Raw genomic sequence first — 16,334 nt, forward strand, 5'->3', positions numbered from 1 at the left:
ACGACTAGGACATGCAATCCAGATTTCCATATTAACAATATATAAAAAGCCTCACACCAGCACACACGCAATCTAATCCTTCCAGTACGCACGTATATAATTAAAACAACAAACTGATGAGGGTCCTATAAATCACTGCTAAGTATTGAAAAAGTCATTTTCCAGCTGTGACATCAGCAGAATGCATCCAGGGCTGTGACCTCGCATCTGTAAAATTCAGAAATGTGCTTCCAAGTGCCTCCTATATAATCTACAGCACTACTTTTAAAGCTGTGTTTCACAGCCTTATCTCCACATTTTCAATTGTTTGCCCAAGTATTCACATCCTATCTTTATTGTGCAGGGTATTTATAGTATTCATATGCATTCCTCACAGAAAAAAAAAAAGTTGCCTCATGGCTTCTACCTTGTAAGGCTTGAACAGACATAAGCGGTAATCTTCACTGTCTACAGTTCTCAGTATATGAAAAAAGATTTATTCTCTTTAAAGAATGGTGTGCAACAAAGGACTAGAAATTGGAAATATTTGGGGGAGAATTAGGAGACCCTAGTTATTTCCTAATCTCTATTAATAAATAAGGATAGGACACATCTGAAGTTATACGGGAAGTTACTGAATTTATGAAGCATTTCCTCAGGTCGCTGACCTACTGCTTTGTATTTAGAGATTTAACATCTTGTATTTTGTGTTCTGTCCCAGGGAAATTGGTTACCTGTGGGTCCTGGCAGGGGAGCAGCTTTCCTTCTCCGTTTGATGTCTCCCATGCACAAGGATCCTAAATGTACGCTGGTTTGCCTGCAAGTAATTATAGGAGAAAACTATTAACAAAGGAAGAAAACCGCCAAATACACAGCTTGTATAATCTGAACCTATATCAAAACATTCTCAACCAAGATGAAACTGCACCGTCGAGCCACCAATCTTGTTTATATCGAAGCATAATTATGTTTGTTGACAAGTGCTCAGTATCTAAATGCAGCATCATAAATTGTTGCCGGAATGAATAATATAAAGGGAATGCTTCTTAATTTTCAAAACCGGCAATCTTTGTAGCTCAACATAAAACAAACTCGCTGTTGCTCCTGACAGGAAAATAGCTAAGATTAATTATCTAAAGAGATCACAATACTCCTGGTAGGTTATCAATTGGCTAGTAATGCCTGACTGTCAGAACAACGTTTATTACATGAAAAGTATTATATTTTTTTTTTTTAAAGGTAACATGAAGAATGAATCAGAAAACACAAAACAGTAAACTCTTCAAAGTTGCGTGAAATAAACTTATAGCACAGCAATTTATCCTTTTCTAAGTCACTGGCAGGTTGTGATAATGGTAACATGAAAGCATACTATCTGGTATACTCATTAAACAATTATGACCTTACACCTGGAGACTGGAAAATCAGTGGATCTGCAGAGGATGGCAAACAAGCAAATCTTAGTGCATTAAAGCCAGGTATCAGAAGTCAGGTACCACAGAAAAGGATAAATTTGGAATTTCCAAATATTGGATTTTGGAATATAAAAAGTCTTAAAGGACAATTATATTTATTATTTTTCTTAAAGCAATGTGCGGTGCCTGTGGAATAGATTATACGTAGCTGGCATTTTTCTGGAAAGAACTAGAACAGAAGGGGGAAAAATGCAGCAATTTCTACACTTTACAATTTTAATCTGTCTCCATAAATGTTGCTGAGAAGTATGATTCTTGCCACAGAAATGTAGTGAATTTTGATAAAAATACAAGTTGAGGATTAAATCTGACTGTCTGCTGTAGCATAGTAACACTGTCACTCATGGGATCTGGTTTCAGTGTGGATATATGACTTGTCCTTTACTGCATTTATAAACTTTTAAAAGCTCTGCTGCTTCTAAATGAATAACAAATAGTCATATAATGTTGAGAGACCTCCGATCTGCTCAATAATGTAAAAGAGTGACAACGCTTTGATGAAAAAGACAATGTACAATCCTCTACACACTTCTTCTAGAACGTTAAAGTAAATTAGCAAGTACCAGAACGTTTTCATTCAAACTGTAAAATTTTCCAAGAAATTTAAGTTTCACACAGACGTGTAATGTAACGTCCCCCAGTGAACGCTTATTTCAAGAGTTATTTCTTTTTGTTTTAAACCAGACATTTTCCTTGCAAGCCTTCCAAGTTGAAATTGTGCCCTATTCTAACATCTGGAAACTAAAACACTGTTGAACTGGTACATTAACATGGTGATAAATTTCAGTGATAAATTTAGAAATAAATCAAAAAATGTAATCCTTTGATAACTGATTGTACAATAAAGGAAATTTGTATTTAAATATAATATGGGGAAAATTATTAGAGCAAAAATATTTAGGATATGTTTAATCATTAATAGATCAATGGTTAATGTTGATATTGAACACACAGAATAAGTTGTGTGGTAAATTATACGTTAAAAAGCATGCAGCTCTCCGGTTTCTCTTCCGAATGAAAAAGGGACAAAGTCTCTAGGAATACAAGTAGGATGAAAGATAAAAATTAATAAAGTCAGGCAATTGAACCTGAAGACCTGAGCCACAGCAGTAACAGCTAGCAGCATTTGAGTTATTTTACCCAGAATTGATTATCTGTTACACTACATTGAGATATCTAAATTATTGATCTGTAAGATTATGGTACTGGGGTCTCCCCACTTTTCCTCCAGGCACACCGAATGGAGTTGCAACAAATAACAATAAGTAAGGACTACTTTGTTATTGTTGTCACCCTTCATGTAGAACATAGCAGTTACTTTTTAATTTAAAATCAATGAGTGTCTGAAAGGCAGCCTTGTTCCTTCAGCATAAATGAATCATTCGCCTTTGCTGAGCACAACCACCTGATCACCAGCCAAGGTGAGAGTGGGTATTTCTTTGTTATCGTTGAAAATTCTGTACACCACAAATAAATAACAATATGTCAGAGCACTAATTAAGCTTTGTCAAACCTAATTTTACGGCCACTACCATCAAACATTAAGCTAACTCATGATGCTGAAGTAGCATTTGCTTTCACCAGGTCTTAACATTTGATATGTGCTGCCCATGTAGATCATAGCAAAAAACCCCACAAAATCAAACAACAAAACAGCAACAAAAAAAGGCAAGCTTTTTAATTTTTTTTTTTTTTTTTGAGGAAAAGACAGAAACTATCACTGCTCTGGAACTGGCAGGTTAGACAAAATAAGTAGTATTCTGAAGCTGCACAGTACATTTTGAAACGTTTGTAACGGGGGTATTATAAAGCAGTGAGAACTCTGACCCTCAATCAGGCTGAGTTTGGCATTATGTTTCTTAGCATTAAATCAGAAAAGCGTGGATTACAGAAAAACAGCAAGCTATTTGCCTGACTTCTCTCTACTTACCCCTAGCTTGCTTCCAGCTATCATTTATAAATAGTGCTCTGGAGGGAAGCTAGGCATTTTATTAGGGAAAAAAATAAAACTTGTTAAGACCACCTTGCCTGAAAACTTGGCTTTTGACGTGCTGGTGACAGGCACTGGAGCAAGCAGTGTCAAATGGAATAATTTTTAAGGAAAGACAACAGGAACTTGTCGCCTCATTTTATGCATTTACAAATAGAGGCTTTTCAGAGTATTAGGCCTAGTTAAAGCTGCCCTCTGGATAAAAAGTGTTCCCAAGCAGCCTCAGACAAGCTTGGGAGACAAACAGATGTGACTATGGTCCCTGGCGTTTGGCAAGAACACTCACTGTCAATACAAAAGATATGAGCATGGACAGGGCATCAGCTGCACCACGGCCGAGCAGGCCTGCAAGTGCCATAGCGGCGGCAAAGTTGGGGCAGGGGGAATCGGAGGGCTGCAAAAGCCCGGCTGGTGTGAACTTAGGCTAGCATGCCAAGAATTGTTGTTGTTGCTGTTGTGTCATGCCTCAGCGTATTAAAACAAAAACACTGGAAAAGCCACTGTCAATTTTTATTTGTTTTCCATCTTGCACGGTGTTTAGAGTCTCCTTTTTACATGGTAAATAGCCTCAAAACCGGAGGCAGACAGGGAAGGCAGCAACTAAACCCAACAACTACATATTAATAAATAAATAAATAAAATAAAACATAATAAACAATAAAAATAGTTTTGATACAGCAAATACTTTTATAGAAGCAATGACATGCAAAGCAATTCACAAGCGTCTATGCACGCTTCTGACAAACATTCATTCTGACAGAAATTTTGTTATCTCCTCCTTAAATATTTAGTCTCCCTATCACTTCTTTTTTCAAGGCAATTGCCCTTACTATGGTAACATGCCTGAATTGTCTCTAAGCTCCTCAAACATTTCTATCCATGCTTACACAACACAATGTCTTTTACTGTAATTTTCATAGCTTAGTAAGGAATATTTTTTGATGAGTGCCTTTTCTGCAGTTACAAATGTTCGCTTCTCCAGGGCATTTGTAATAGGCTATGTCGGATTTTTATCTGCCCTGACCTTTGCAGCCGATGGACCATTTGGTCACATTCCCCAAATAAACATCTTGTTCTGCAGGGGAACCTACAGCAGCGCTGCTTTAATTGCAATTCACCTTCTGAGCAACTGAGCACACAAAGTGGTTCCTAACTCTTTCACTAGTAGTTACCAGCCCTGCACTATCGAGTTCCAAGTTCACCAGTCCAGCCACTGGTGATAATACCATGGAACGGGTGCAGAATGGCAGATACTCTCTGGTTTATTACATGCTTCTGTAATCACTGTCATCCCATGTGTAAAAAAGATGAAAACAAAACCTCAAATGCCCAGAACCCCACGAAAATGCAAGAACCCCCCTATCTCCCAAATTAAAAAACCCTATTTCAATTCAGCAATTTTTCCAGTCTCTTCAGAAAGATGCAACGAAGCCATTAGTCTTGCAGGCACCAATACAACAGCCTAAACTAGCGAGACTGTCTCATCTCACTTGGGGGAACCCTGGGTACTAGTGTATTCGATACACAAAGTTTGCATGTGTATTTTATATCCTTGTAACAACACGTCCATTGGTCACTTCACTTTGTCTGCCGCCAGCAGCTGTCCCTTTCCTTGCAAGCTGCAATGCTTTACTTGGTGTCAGTGCAGTTGCTTTTGTTTGTGCACTGTAATCGTGCCAACGGTTACAACATCATTGAAGGCAAACTTAATTTTATCTCTTAGTATATTTAGCGTCAAACCACTTACCAGATGACACTACAACATTGCTCAGATTGCTTGTAAGCAATGGAGGTGATGGCTTTATGTTCTGGTTGTGGCAAAACCGTTAGTAATCAGTACTTTCATGCAAAGGCAGACGTGGAAGAATGCGTGTTTTTTGTTTAACAATATTTATTAAATTTCTGTACTCTAACTTGGAAAATCCTGTATGTTTTTGAGAAGAAAGAATGTTTTCAAGAAGACAGATTTCTATTTCATAATTAGATGAACCAGTAATGATCAATACCTGCATAACCCTTATATTCCAATTAACACCTCTCTCACCTGAGGAACAAATCCACAGTAAATAGCGACACACACCGTTCTGCCACAGTATCAATGCATTCCTGCAGATGGCTGTAGAACTCTGCAAGTTTATCACCACTGAATGCTTCAGCTAATGAAGAGGTTTGATAAAAGTTTGTAAGTGAACTTTCTGCGCAAGAGATTACAATAAGGCAAGAGCTGACTGCTTTGCAATTTAGAAGGGACCCAAGAGAATTATTTTGAAGGGGAAATCAAACTGTCAGTTCTCTGTCTTAAAATATAGGTACAGAATAGATTTAAATACGGATATGATTGAAGAAAAAATGCAGAAGACCACAACTCACCATAAGCTTGAAATGACTGGACAATTTCTTATAAACTGAAATTGAGTAGGGAGTGTGTGAAGCAATGTTCAGAGTAGCAGTTAAAAATGAAAAAAACACAACTCACAATTGCATAACACAGAAGCAAGCCAATAAAATAAAAAAAAATAATTGAATGTGTAGAATAGCTCAACTTCATAAAAATCAAAGAATAATCTGAGCAGATTTTCCATTATTTAAGTACCTTTTACAGAAAAGTATCACAGAAATAGTTCTTATATCCTTACACAGGATGGACCTGTAGTGCAGATTCTCTCATTTCTTACATGGTTTAAAATGCAGACACCAGTTATCTGGTGGCCCAAGGAACTGCATCCATTAGCATTGCTTAAGTAAGGGAGCCTGGATGAACTTTAACTCCTACTATACATTCCTAAATGTCCAGAAGTGGCAGACAATGGCTTCAAAAGCATCCAGGTCCATGGAACAGTTTATGATCCCCTTAGACATAAACACCATCAAAAACCTGTGGTTTTTATATATATATTTTTAAACATCCAATCATCTTATTAGCTAATCAGATAAGATGAACACAAAATTCTACACTTCTATTAGACTGATTCTCCAGAAGTATGGACTTAATCAAAAGCTATCAATTCAAATACAGATACTACACACTTGGTGCTGTAAATACGGGAAGACTCTTCTGTGTTATCTGGGTATAACATACACTTCTAATCTTTGCCTCTGGCACATATCTTAATATAACCACAGAAAAGATGCGTGATGATTTCATAGTATTACACTGAAATGTGCAAGGCACGTTTGTTTTTGAGGATAAATATATGAAAAGCAATGGCTAAGGAATTTTGTAAGGAGAGATCTCCTCTTTCCCTTGTAGCACACAGCTTGGCCAGAACACGGACACAGCCTCTGGTCTCCATCTGAATGCCCAGAGAACAGTAACACACGTGGTAAGGCATGTGCCCTGTGGACAGTTAGGGGAGGGATGGCTCCTTAACTGTTCTGAAGAAGGTACCTACGTTCTTTTGCTTTCTAAAATATGCACAGTGCATGTGCACTTCCAGGAGATGCACAAGACACTACTTTGAGGTCAAAGCTTCTGGGGAGTAAATGAAGGCAGTTAAAAATGAACAAAACAGGTGCTTTAAGAATGAAAATTTGGATTCCACATCTTAGTATTACGATAGAGGGCAATCTTGAAAAACTATCCAGCAATGTTTGTTAAGAACATTTGAGATGAACCTCACTCAGTACAAGTTTACTTGACTTTAGATCAAATCCACGTCTGAAATTTATTTTGTTACAGAGACATTACATGCACGTGTGCCTGGTGGCAACCTGGGAAGTCAGTATACTAAGTGTCTACAACAAAGCTGCCGAGACAGATGCATTCTTGGTGAACACTTCCTCACCTGAGCGTTTTCTCCAGAAAAAAAAACCAAACCAAAAAAACTTTTGATAATGGGACACAGAGATCATATGCTTAGACTGTACATAAGGGTACCTCTACTTCCATGAAACCCTCTCAAGTGAATTGTGGAAATTTTCACAGCTTTTACGGAATCCTCAAAAGCAGCGTTGGTGATACACAGCATCAGGAGACAGATTCCTGGAAATCAGAAACTTAATCTCTTTTGATATTTCGCTTGATTTTTTTTTTTAATGTGTGAAGTAATTCAGAAATTCATACATCTTCCCTCATGCTAACTTTCTGCAGGTTGTAGAAAGAACCACCCCCACCCCATGCAACACTAGAATGTTGGCGGTGTTGAAAGGATTATCTCTTGTCAAGGAGTGGTAGACCAGTACTGCTGCAAACGAGTCTTGTCTATAAACTAAAATCTTTATGGAAACTTTTCATTCAGTGCTAAAGAACTGGCAATATAATAATGAAATATAATGCATATGCAGCATATATATTAGTTTTTAATGATTATGAAGATGAATATGTATTTCTTCTTGGTATCACTTCTCAGACATTCAGGTGCAATCAGTTCCACACTTGATACCTTCACACCCTTTACAAACAGTAAAGCTTTTCTTCAGACTTTTCTGAAGAATGACATCATCGATACAACAGATTGCTTCATCTGCCACCACAAGTGTGAAAACCACCATTACATTTAACCGGAAGAGCTATGCATTTTATTTTCCTTTTATTAAAACTTAAACAGATGTGATGAAACCATGCAACTCTACTGAACTCCTTTCATACTATGCCAATCTGTTCACAATGTAACTTTAAACATAAGGGTGACATACCTGTATTACTGGAAGTCCTAGTGTAATCCTATTATGAGGTGAACACGATCTTCCCCGGCCCCATCAGATTACCTCATCACCTAACACTATATCCTAATACGTTCTTCTCCTTTATCTTTTTCAGCACTTTTAAGTGTCATTCAGACACAGCAGTAGTCCAAAATTTACCTGACCCCTACATACTGACACATTCAACTCCACACTGGCATAATTTTAGCAAACACAATGGAAAGTAAAAACTTACATCACTACATATGTTTTGACATCCAATCTCAAGTCACTTACGTACTTTATTTGTGAATTGAGTCTCTCAGATATTTTTTTGTAGCAGAGGCCTACTGCCCTCAGAAAGGATAATGCATTGTTTTTTCTTGTTTCTAATTAGTAATTTAAGCATATGTTCAGCATTTAACTCTAAATGTTTGCCTTTTCCCCAAGCTCTAAGACAGCTGTCCAAGATGTGAATGCCAGAAAACATTTAAATATCAACATCTGTTGAATTATGTTAATTTAGTGTAATATAATTGGGCATGAGTTGGAATTGATCAAAAGTATATGAATTACACAAAGGCAAATCCAAACCAGTATCTTGGTGTACAAATAAGTCACCAAGGAACACTGAGGGCACAAACCCAAAAAATCCACTTCTGTTAAAAATGAAGTAGCTAAATCCTACAGTTTTCTTCAAGAAATGACATGATTCCATATTTTCGAGACAGAAAATGAATATACTCATTCAGAATATAAACTTTATACTAATTCCGAATATTTTAAATATTTTTGACAGCAAGTTCCGTTATTGTTTTGTGTCAAGCAACACCCAATACAAACAATTCTCATAATCACGTAATGGTGAAATGTAGTTAGAAAATAGGTTGCAGTAACAGAATACCATCCTGTTACAGGACAATATTATTTGCTTTAGAATTTGTGAAACATTCTTTAGCTTCTCCTTCATCTTGCAACAACACTGTTGATATCCAAGAGATATAGGCCCCGATCCAGCTTTGAAGTGATTTGGAAAATACCTTTATGACTTGACTTGAGCAATAACCATGGGCTTGAACAGACATTTTAATGGAAGGACTCAATAAGTTTACTCAGCTATATTATTTCTTCCAGATACTTCTGGATACATACTTGTTTACTACAAATGACATTAATTAAATAAACTCATTGCAGGACAAATATATTTTGTTGAAAAGACTTCGAAAAACACCTCTTAGAGTTCTGGATTACACTTATATGGAGTTAGGGTAAAATATGGAGAACAGTAGCATCATATTAAAAATCCTTTCCTTTTAAAACAGGTACGGAACAAGAAGCAACACTAAAAATCTAAATATCTAATATAACAGCTCAAAAATGGAAGAAAGAAAATGTTTTATTGGGTTGGAAGCACTCAATACTCAACCTGTATGCCAGTTTATTTACCTCTGTGCTGGTAAAGGGCGCAAGCATGGCCAACTGGAATGAATGCCATCCACCCGACCAATAATTCAATTAATGCAGAAAAACACCCAGCACAATGTTATGTTTTTTAATCAGTCATTCAGACCTAGATCTCGACCAGTGATCCAGAAGCTTTTTGTCATATAACAATCATTGTGGTCAGTCCTTAACCTACTGCCTTCCAATAGGTTCCAAGAAAACAGCAGCTCTGCAGCTGGACCCCAGCATCATTCTCCTCCTTAGCCCCTTTCACTTCCCAATTTTTAATACTATGCTTGAGAAACAACTCTTCAAAACATATTTTCTGGCCAAGTTAGTACAGTTGTAATTCAGTCAAGAAACTGATGAACAAAGACACAATGGTATGCAAGTTGGAAAAAAAGTAATTACTAAAGCTGAGACTGAAAATTAAGCAAATAGTGCTTCCTAACACTGCACTCATTCCCCACAGTAACTTCATGCAACTCTGTTGAGTACAAGGGGTCTGCATGTGTAGGAGTGAATACAAAAATGGACTTTCTAATAACAAAGGAGAGAAGTAAGAGATAATTAAAGAAAAAATGACTTTTATTTGGTCCTTTTTAATTTTGAAATTCTTTAATAGCAAAACCTTATGTCTTTCTGCTCTATGTTATTAATTAGCAATATCAACACTTTAAAAACATGCATAAAAAGTAAGAGGAGAATGGCAAAACTAATTCCAAAATCAAAAAATCAGTGGACTGAACAGTGTCTTTTGCTTCCTTTTGGCTAGGACTGTATCTGAGTCTTAGTTTCCAGAAAGGCTGAAATGTATTGCTACAATAAATGATCACAATTTCAAAATATCAAGAAAGAAAATAAACATAAAAATTTTAAGTAATTTGAAACAAACTACTCAGATTTTCTTCTGAACTTCCTTTCCTTACACAAAACCACAGTCTGGATAGAAGCCAGCATGCCTATGCCTCAGTTTTAGTGAACATGCATCACTGGATGCTGATTTACTTATATGAGGACCAGGGATCCCTTGAAGATTAGTAGGAAACTGGTGTAAAAATGGCACAAACAGTTTAACTCACAAAAAGAACTGGAAGAATCAAACCCACCCTTCCTTCACAGATGGGTATTCATCATTATGCCTGTGGTATGTAGCATTCATGTGCCTGTGTGGTGAACCACGCAGAGAAAATCCAAATTTCTCATGGTGGGGGAAGATGCTGGGACAACTGAGCAGTGGAAAAACAGGTGGAAAACCCCCTCTTTCGCTTGCAATGCTGCTTAACAGCAGGTTAAGCAGTTTGTGGAACTTACAGTGGAAGTTACAGCGCATAGCTCTTGCTTAAACAGCAGGAAGAGTCTTCACGCCTCTGAAGCCCAAAATAACTTCACCCTTGTCCTGTTAGCATTTTAACTGGTAAGCTGAGACAAGCAAAGCTTGAGCTCTGGAGCACAAACTTGAGTAAAAATGAAAGTCTAATGCAGTTAAGCCTAAGAAACAAGCGTACCATGTGCTAAAATTCAGGTACTTGAAAATGAGAAATCTGCTATCAATTTATTCAAGGGAAAATTCAATCCACTTGGTACATCAGGAGGATCCAGAAGTACATAATGTCTGGAGGTTGTGTGATTTACTTTAATATATATATATATATTTAAAATCAGAATTAACCAACTTTCTGTTAATTAACATACTCATGTGTACCTGGAATTTAATTTTAAATGACAAATTTTCAGTATCATTTAGCAGCTTACATATGTACAATATTACAAAGTGTATTAGATTTTAGTGCAGTAACAACAAAATTCAGCTTGTGGCTTTGTACTTAATTAGCTTTGCGTTAAAGATGCAATGAAACTCCTCAGATCATATGGAAAAATGTATTTTCAAAACAGAGCATGGTCTCTGCAAATTTTCTGCTACTTTGTAACTTCTAATATTCATTTAATCAATGGATACTTTAAAACTACCCACAAACCGAGGCTTGAAGATTTCCATAAAATTAAAAGCATCACATACTAGCTACATTTTGAAATAACAATCAAACTGTTGTCGCCCCATCCCCCTCTCCCAAATGAAAATCTTTTTGGGACCTTAAAAATAAGGCTGTAGTATAAAAAACTCAATCAGGAATGGCCTTTTCCAAAATGGCACCATCTTTTATTCTTCCCAGAGAAAAAAAAAAAAACAACCAACTACCAAACTGATGGAATAATGTTGTCCCTGAGGGTGACAGCAAGGGAGGAAAGCAATGTGTCCTCAAACATTCACATAATTTAATCTGGAACTGCAAATATTATTAGGCACCAATCATAACAGTAGAGTTACTGCTTCATGGCACTCCAAAGAGGAGATAAAACTGCTTAGTTGTTAATTTCTAATGATGTAAACACATTTGGATTTTAGCATTATATCTGAATCTCCTGCATTATTAGCTCTGGGGTTACAAGATGTTAACTCACTACCTTGAATAATTTTACACTTGATTTAAAGGCTGTGTTTAAATATTACTTTCTTTTAAAGTATTTTTGCTGAGAATACGTGTTCATGAGATGGCAGAAGTGAATCACCTAGTAAAACCGCTATGCATTCCTCAGCTTTACTGCAGTGTAAATGCATGCATGTTTGCATGCGTAATTTTCAAAAACTGGCTGAATTTACCTCCTCTGGTATTGTAATTTCATTCCGCAAAAGCCACATTAAACAATTACAGTTCTTGTAATTAACCAGTAGTCTAATGTACAGTTTTCTTATCCCGATCCATTAACAGCTGCTCAAAAAATGTAGTAATTAATGGTTTCATTTATTTTTGGCAAACCTGCAACTCAACAAATAGTTTTGTATCTGCTGCAAATTAGGACTCTTTCCCAAACAACAGATGACACGGTGGGAAAGAGGGAGCAGGCAGAATCCTTGCACATCCTTGTCTCTTTATAAGATCAAATAAAGAGCAGCTGTAATGCGATTTGTCACATCTGTGTAAAAAAGTGCCATGATCCGTATCATTAAATGAAAATGAACAAGTGCTGTAAAATAGGGGTTTCCCTTCCAAACTGAGGAGGACATAAAGTTCCGCATCAAACTAAAACAGTAACATGCTTTTGAAAAAGGTCTCATCAGGTCTGGTGGTGTTTTTCCTCTTAGAATCTTTCTGTAAATGTGATTCCCAGAGAATACTTGGTTACAAAAAATGAAATTACTGGAGAGTCACCCTCTTGTACCAACACAAGGCACATACTTAAACACGACTGAGACCAATGAGGGAAAGGAGGGAAAAGAGACAGTTGCAGCAAACATGGAGAAGTTATGACTGATGCTCAGGGGTTTTATTGACACTTATCACCATTTAGTAGCATCTGACATATTTCCTTTATGGAACCCATCTACTACTTCCAGAGCCTGCTTTCCTGAACGCCTCCTCCACATGTGCAAAGACCCATATTTCAGCCTGTGCTGTTCGCCATGGCAGGAGAAGACTTCAAAGACTTCTTGCCAGCTCAAAATAGAGCAGCAACAGGTGACCACTGGATGACTGGCACACAGGCCTCTGGCCACATTATAGAAAGTTGAATAGGTGGCTTCTGCTGATGTTTAAAGAAATATCAAGGTACTACCTCTTCCCTCAAGCTATGGTCTGCTTTGCAGCCACAGGAGATGACTAACTAGTTCATACTATGCTGCTGCTACATTGACTAACTTGTTAACACAACATTAGTTAGCTAGTTGAAACCTACCTTGTGTAATTCTACTCTACCTTGAAATCACTTTTATGAGCATGACTTCTTTCAAGCCACGACTGAACTGCATAAAAATTACAAACAGCTATTTTTTTTTCTTTAAAAGATTTGGGAGAGCATAGAGCTCTTCACATTTGCATGTGAAAAGCCAACACAGAATTATCAAGATATGACCAAAAAAAATATTGGTAAGCAGTACAAATTTGGGCACTATTTTCTTTGCAGTTTCTCAATTCATGTGTGCGCTGAATTCCACTTACAGTACAGTAAGAAAAAAAAAAGTAGATAAAATAATTAATGCTATTTAACAGCAACACACTGTAAAATAAATACGACACAAGACCATTAAGTATAGTAACGGAAATAATTACACACAGAAACCCAGAATGGCTGGGGTTGGAAGGGACCTCTGGAGATCATCTAGTACAACCCCTGCTAAAGCAGGTTCCCCTCGGGCAGGTTGTACAGAGTGTGTCCAGGTGGGTTTTGAGTGTCTCCAGACAAGAAGACAGCCTCTCTGGGCAGCCTTTTCCAGTTCTGTGAAGTTTAACTTATTCTATAAACTGTAAATTTAACACAACTTTAACGTATTCCATAGTCTGCTGTTTTCCCAATCTGCAAAAATCTGTCATTTCTAGATTATGGCATAAATTAACTAGTTATGGCATTGACTGTATGAACAAAGGCAAAATATTAACTTGCGTTAAGTATTCTGGTTATTCTGTCAAATGAGGATAAAAGTACTTCCTAACTTCATAAAGGTATTCTGAGGATAAATGCATTCAATATTAATAGACAGGCAGACATGGTGTGATGGAGGTCCCCCATATATTTAACGATATAATCACACATTCAAAATCATGTTATAGCAGCTCAGCAAAACCCTTCAACGCTGTCTCCATTGCTGACCAAAAGAATCTCTCAGCCCTGGGGAGACTTCTTGAGGTAGAACTCATTTTTATAAAATCTTACAAAGGTGACTTAAGAAAACTGCTTTACCTTATGACGGGAGCAGGGAAACCAGGAGCGCGTGATCAGCTCCGGCAGCTCAGCTGCCAAGCAGCAACTTGTTAACTCGCCATAACTCAATCATGTTCAATTGTTTGCCCACAGCCTCGGGCTACAGACAGACATTTGGTCTGCTAACAACTGCGCCAGATGAAGACATTACTATCCCAAGCTATTTGTTATCACACATCTGCTGGAGATTATCATCTCCACAGCTCTGCTGGAGGAAGAAATCATGTGAGCACTCCTTAATATGGCTCGTACAAAACCAGCCAATTTAATTTAAATAGGTGAGTTGAGCTAACCAGGCTGGTTTTGCCCAAAGCATGTTAAAAAGTGCAGACAAAACCCCTTTCTTTACTGGCAAAAAGAGCACAGGATGGAAACAAGCAGCTGGAAGAATTAACAACTTGGTGTGGCTGAACTGGGGAGGGAACTGTTCCTGTCCTAATGCAGAGAGACAAGGTAGAGAACTTTTTCAAGGCTATACAGGAGAAATAAATGTAGCTTCTAAACCAGTATTGTTTAATAATGTTTATATAGTTTAAATAATTAACGGGGAAACTATGTCTTTGTAGATTAAAGCTTATCTGTAAAGGTAGCTTAAAACATATATCTATGTAAATACACTGAATACAGAAGATCACATGTTGAACTGTATCAGGTTCTAAGTTTTGTGGTGCAGGACTGTTTCCCTCCTTAACATTTGGTTCGCGAGTAGCCATATCAACAGTTCTCAACAACCTACTTATCTTGCCACTAGTACAAGTTCGTGTTAGTTTATATAGAGTTGGCTCATTATTATAGATTTTGACAGAAGACACCCAATACAAGCAGCCCAGGAAAGCAAAGCTCACCCAAAGAGTATCAGTATTATTCCACTACGAAGACACAGCTGCAGACCACTGCCATGCTTAGAGCTCCTCACCTTTTTGATGTATTTACAGAGTAAATTATTCCACAAGTCACTGATCTAATGTAGCATGGGTATTTACATATTGTCTACATGCTGAGACAAGAACTGTGTTCAGTCATCCAAAAGGGGTAAGAAAAGTCAAGGCAAGCACAGAAGAAGCTGTGGGTACGTACACCTTGTATACACACGAAAAACTGAAGAAAGGTCTTCCAGAACAGCAAACAAAAAAGATAGACCCACAATAACAAATACAGTTGCATGATAACTATACCAAGAAAGACACAGAGAAATTCAGTCTTGCAAAAAAAGCAGATTAAACTGTATTCTGGAAAAGCACAATAATTTTATACAATGTCCAGTACTTAGGCACAGCTGCTGTTCTATCACTGCATTATAGCAATGAACAGTAAGAATACAAGGTCCCAGCCATTACTTTTCGTCTGCCTTTTTTTAAGGGGCTCCTGAATTACCTTTATGTGTCAGCTCCAATAGTTTAACACGTGCAAGCACCAATTTAGAGCCCATTTTCAAAAGCTTTAGACTTTCAGGTGTGAGTAAACACTTTCATTCAACAGAAGATTTAACTGCATATGCATACTGTGCACTGAAATAATGACAGATTTACTACAGTGTTACTTCACTCTGTAACTTAACCTTGTAACATTTGGTTGGTACCACTGTAGTTTACTGGGTTTTAAACTGTTTGTGCACATGCAAAAGTCTAAAGGACAGATTTCCATTTTAAGATTTCATACACATTTGCAGCTAAGGTGACGTTCACCATTTCGTTAACTCTGTGAGCAATATTTGCTATTAATTTGTCATGCTAATAATTTCTGTAAGTACCTTGTCAAGCAGAAACCTTTTCCTTCTCTGTACTATCTGGTGAAACTAAGATTAACCCTTTTGGTAGAAGTGATAATTGGAAATTATGTCATAACAAAATCAGCCTTCAGTATTAACTACAGATAAATCTGATATACGTCACTATGCACCACAAATTTTATTTGTAAGGAACAGAATACCAGAGGAATTCTCCTGAATCAAACGAGGATAGGTACTATGAACATATGAGGAGATGAAAAAAAAAAAAAAAATATATATATATATATAATGTCATGTGTTGTTCCTATATATCTGAAATTCAGTGTCTATTTTGGTT

General features: G+C 37.1%; 1 protein-coding gene across 1 annotated transcript in view; it reads right to left on the reverse strand.

The window, feature by feature from the left end:
* Positions 1-16,334, reverse strand: part of GPATCH2 (G-patch domain containing 2) — a 126,366-nt gene that overhangs the window by 15,543 nt on the left and 94,489 nt on the right. Inside the window, 1 exon segment of the mRNA XM_005241858.4 lies at positions 714-796. Within this exon segment, the coding sequence (XP_005241915.2) occupies positions 714-796 (83 nt within the window).

Source organism: Falco peregrinus, chromosome 11 (assembly GCF_023634155.1).
Source record: "Falco peregrinus isolate bFalPer1 chromosome 11, bFalPer1.pri, whole genome shotgun sequence".
NCBI lineage: Eukaryota > Metazoa > Chordata > Aves > Falconiformes > Falconidae > Falco > Falco peregrinus.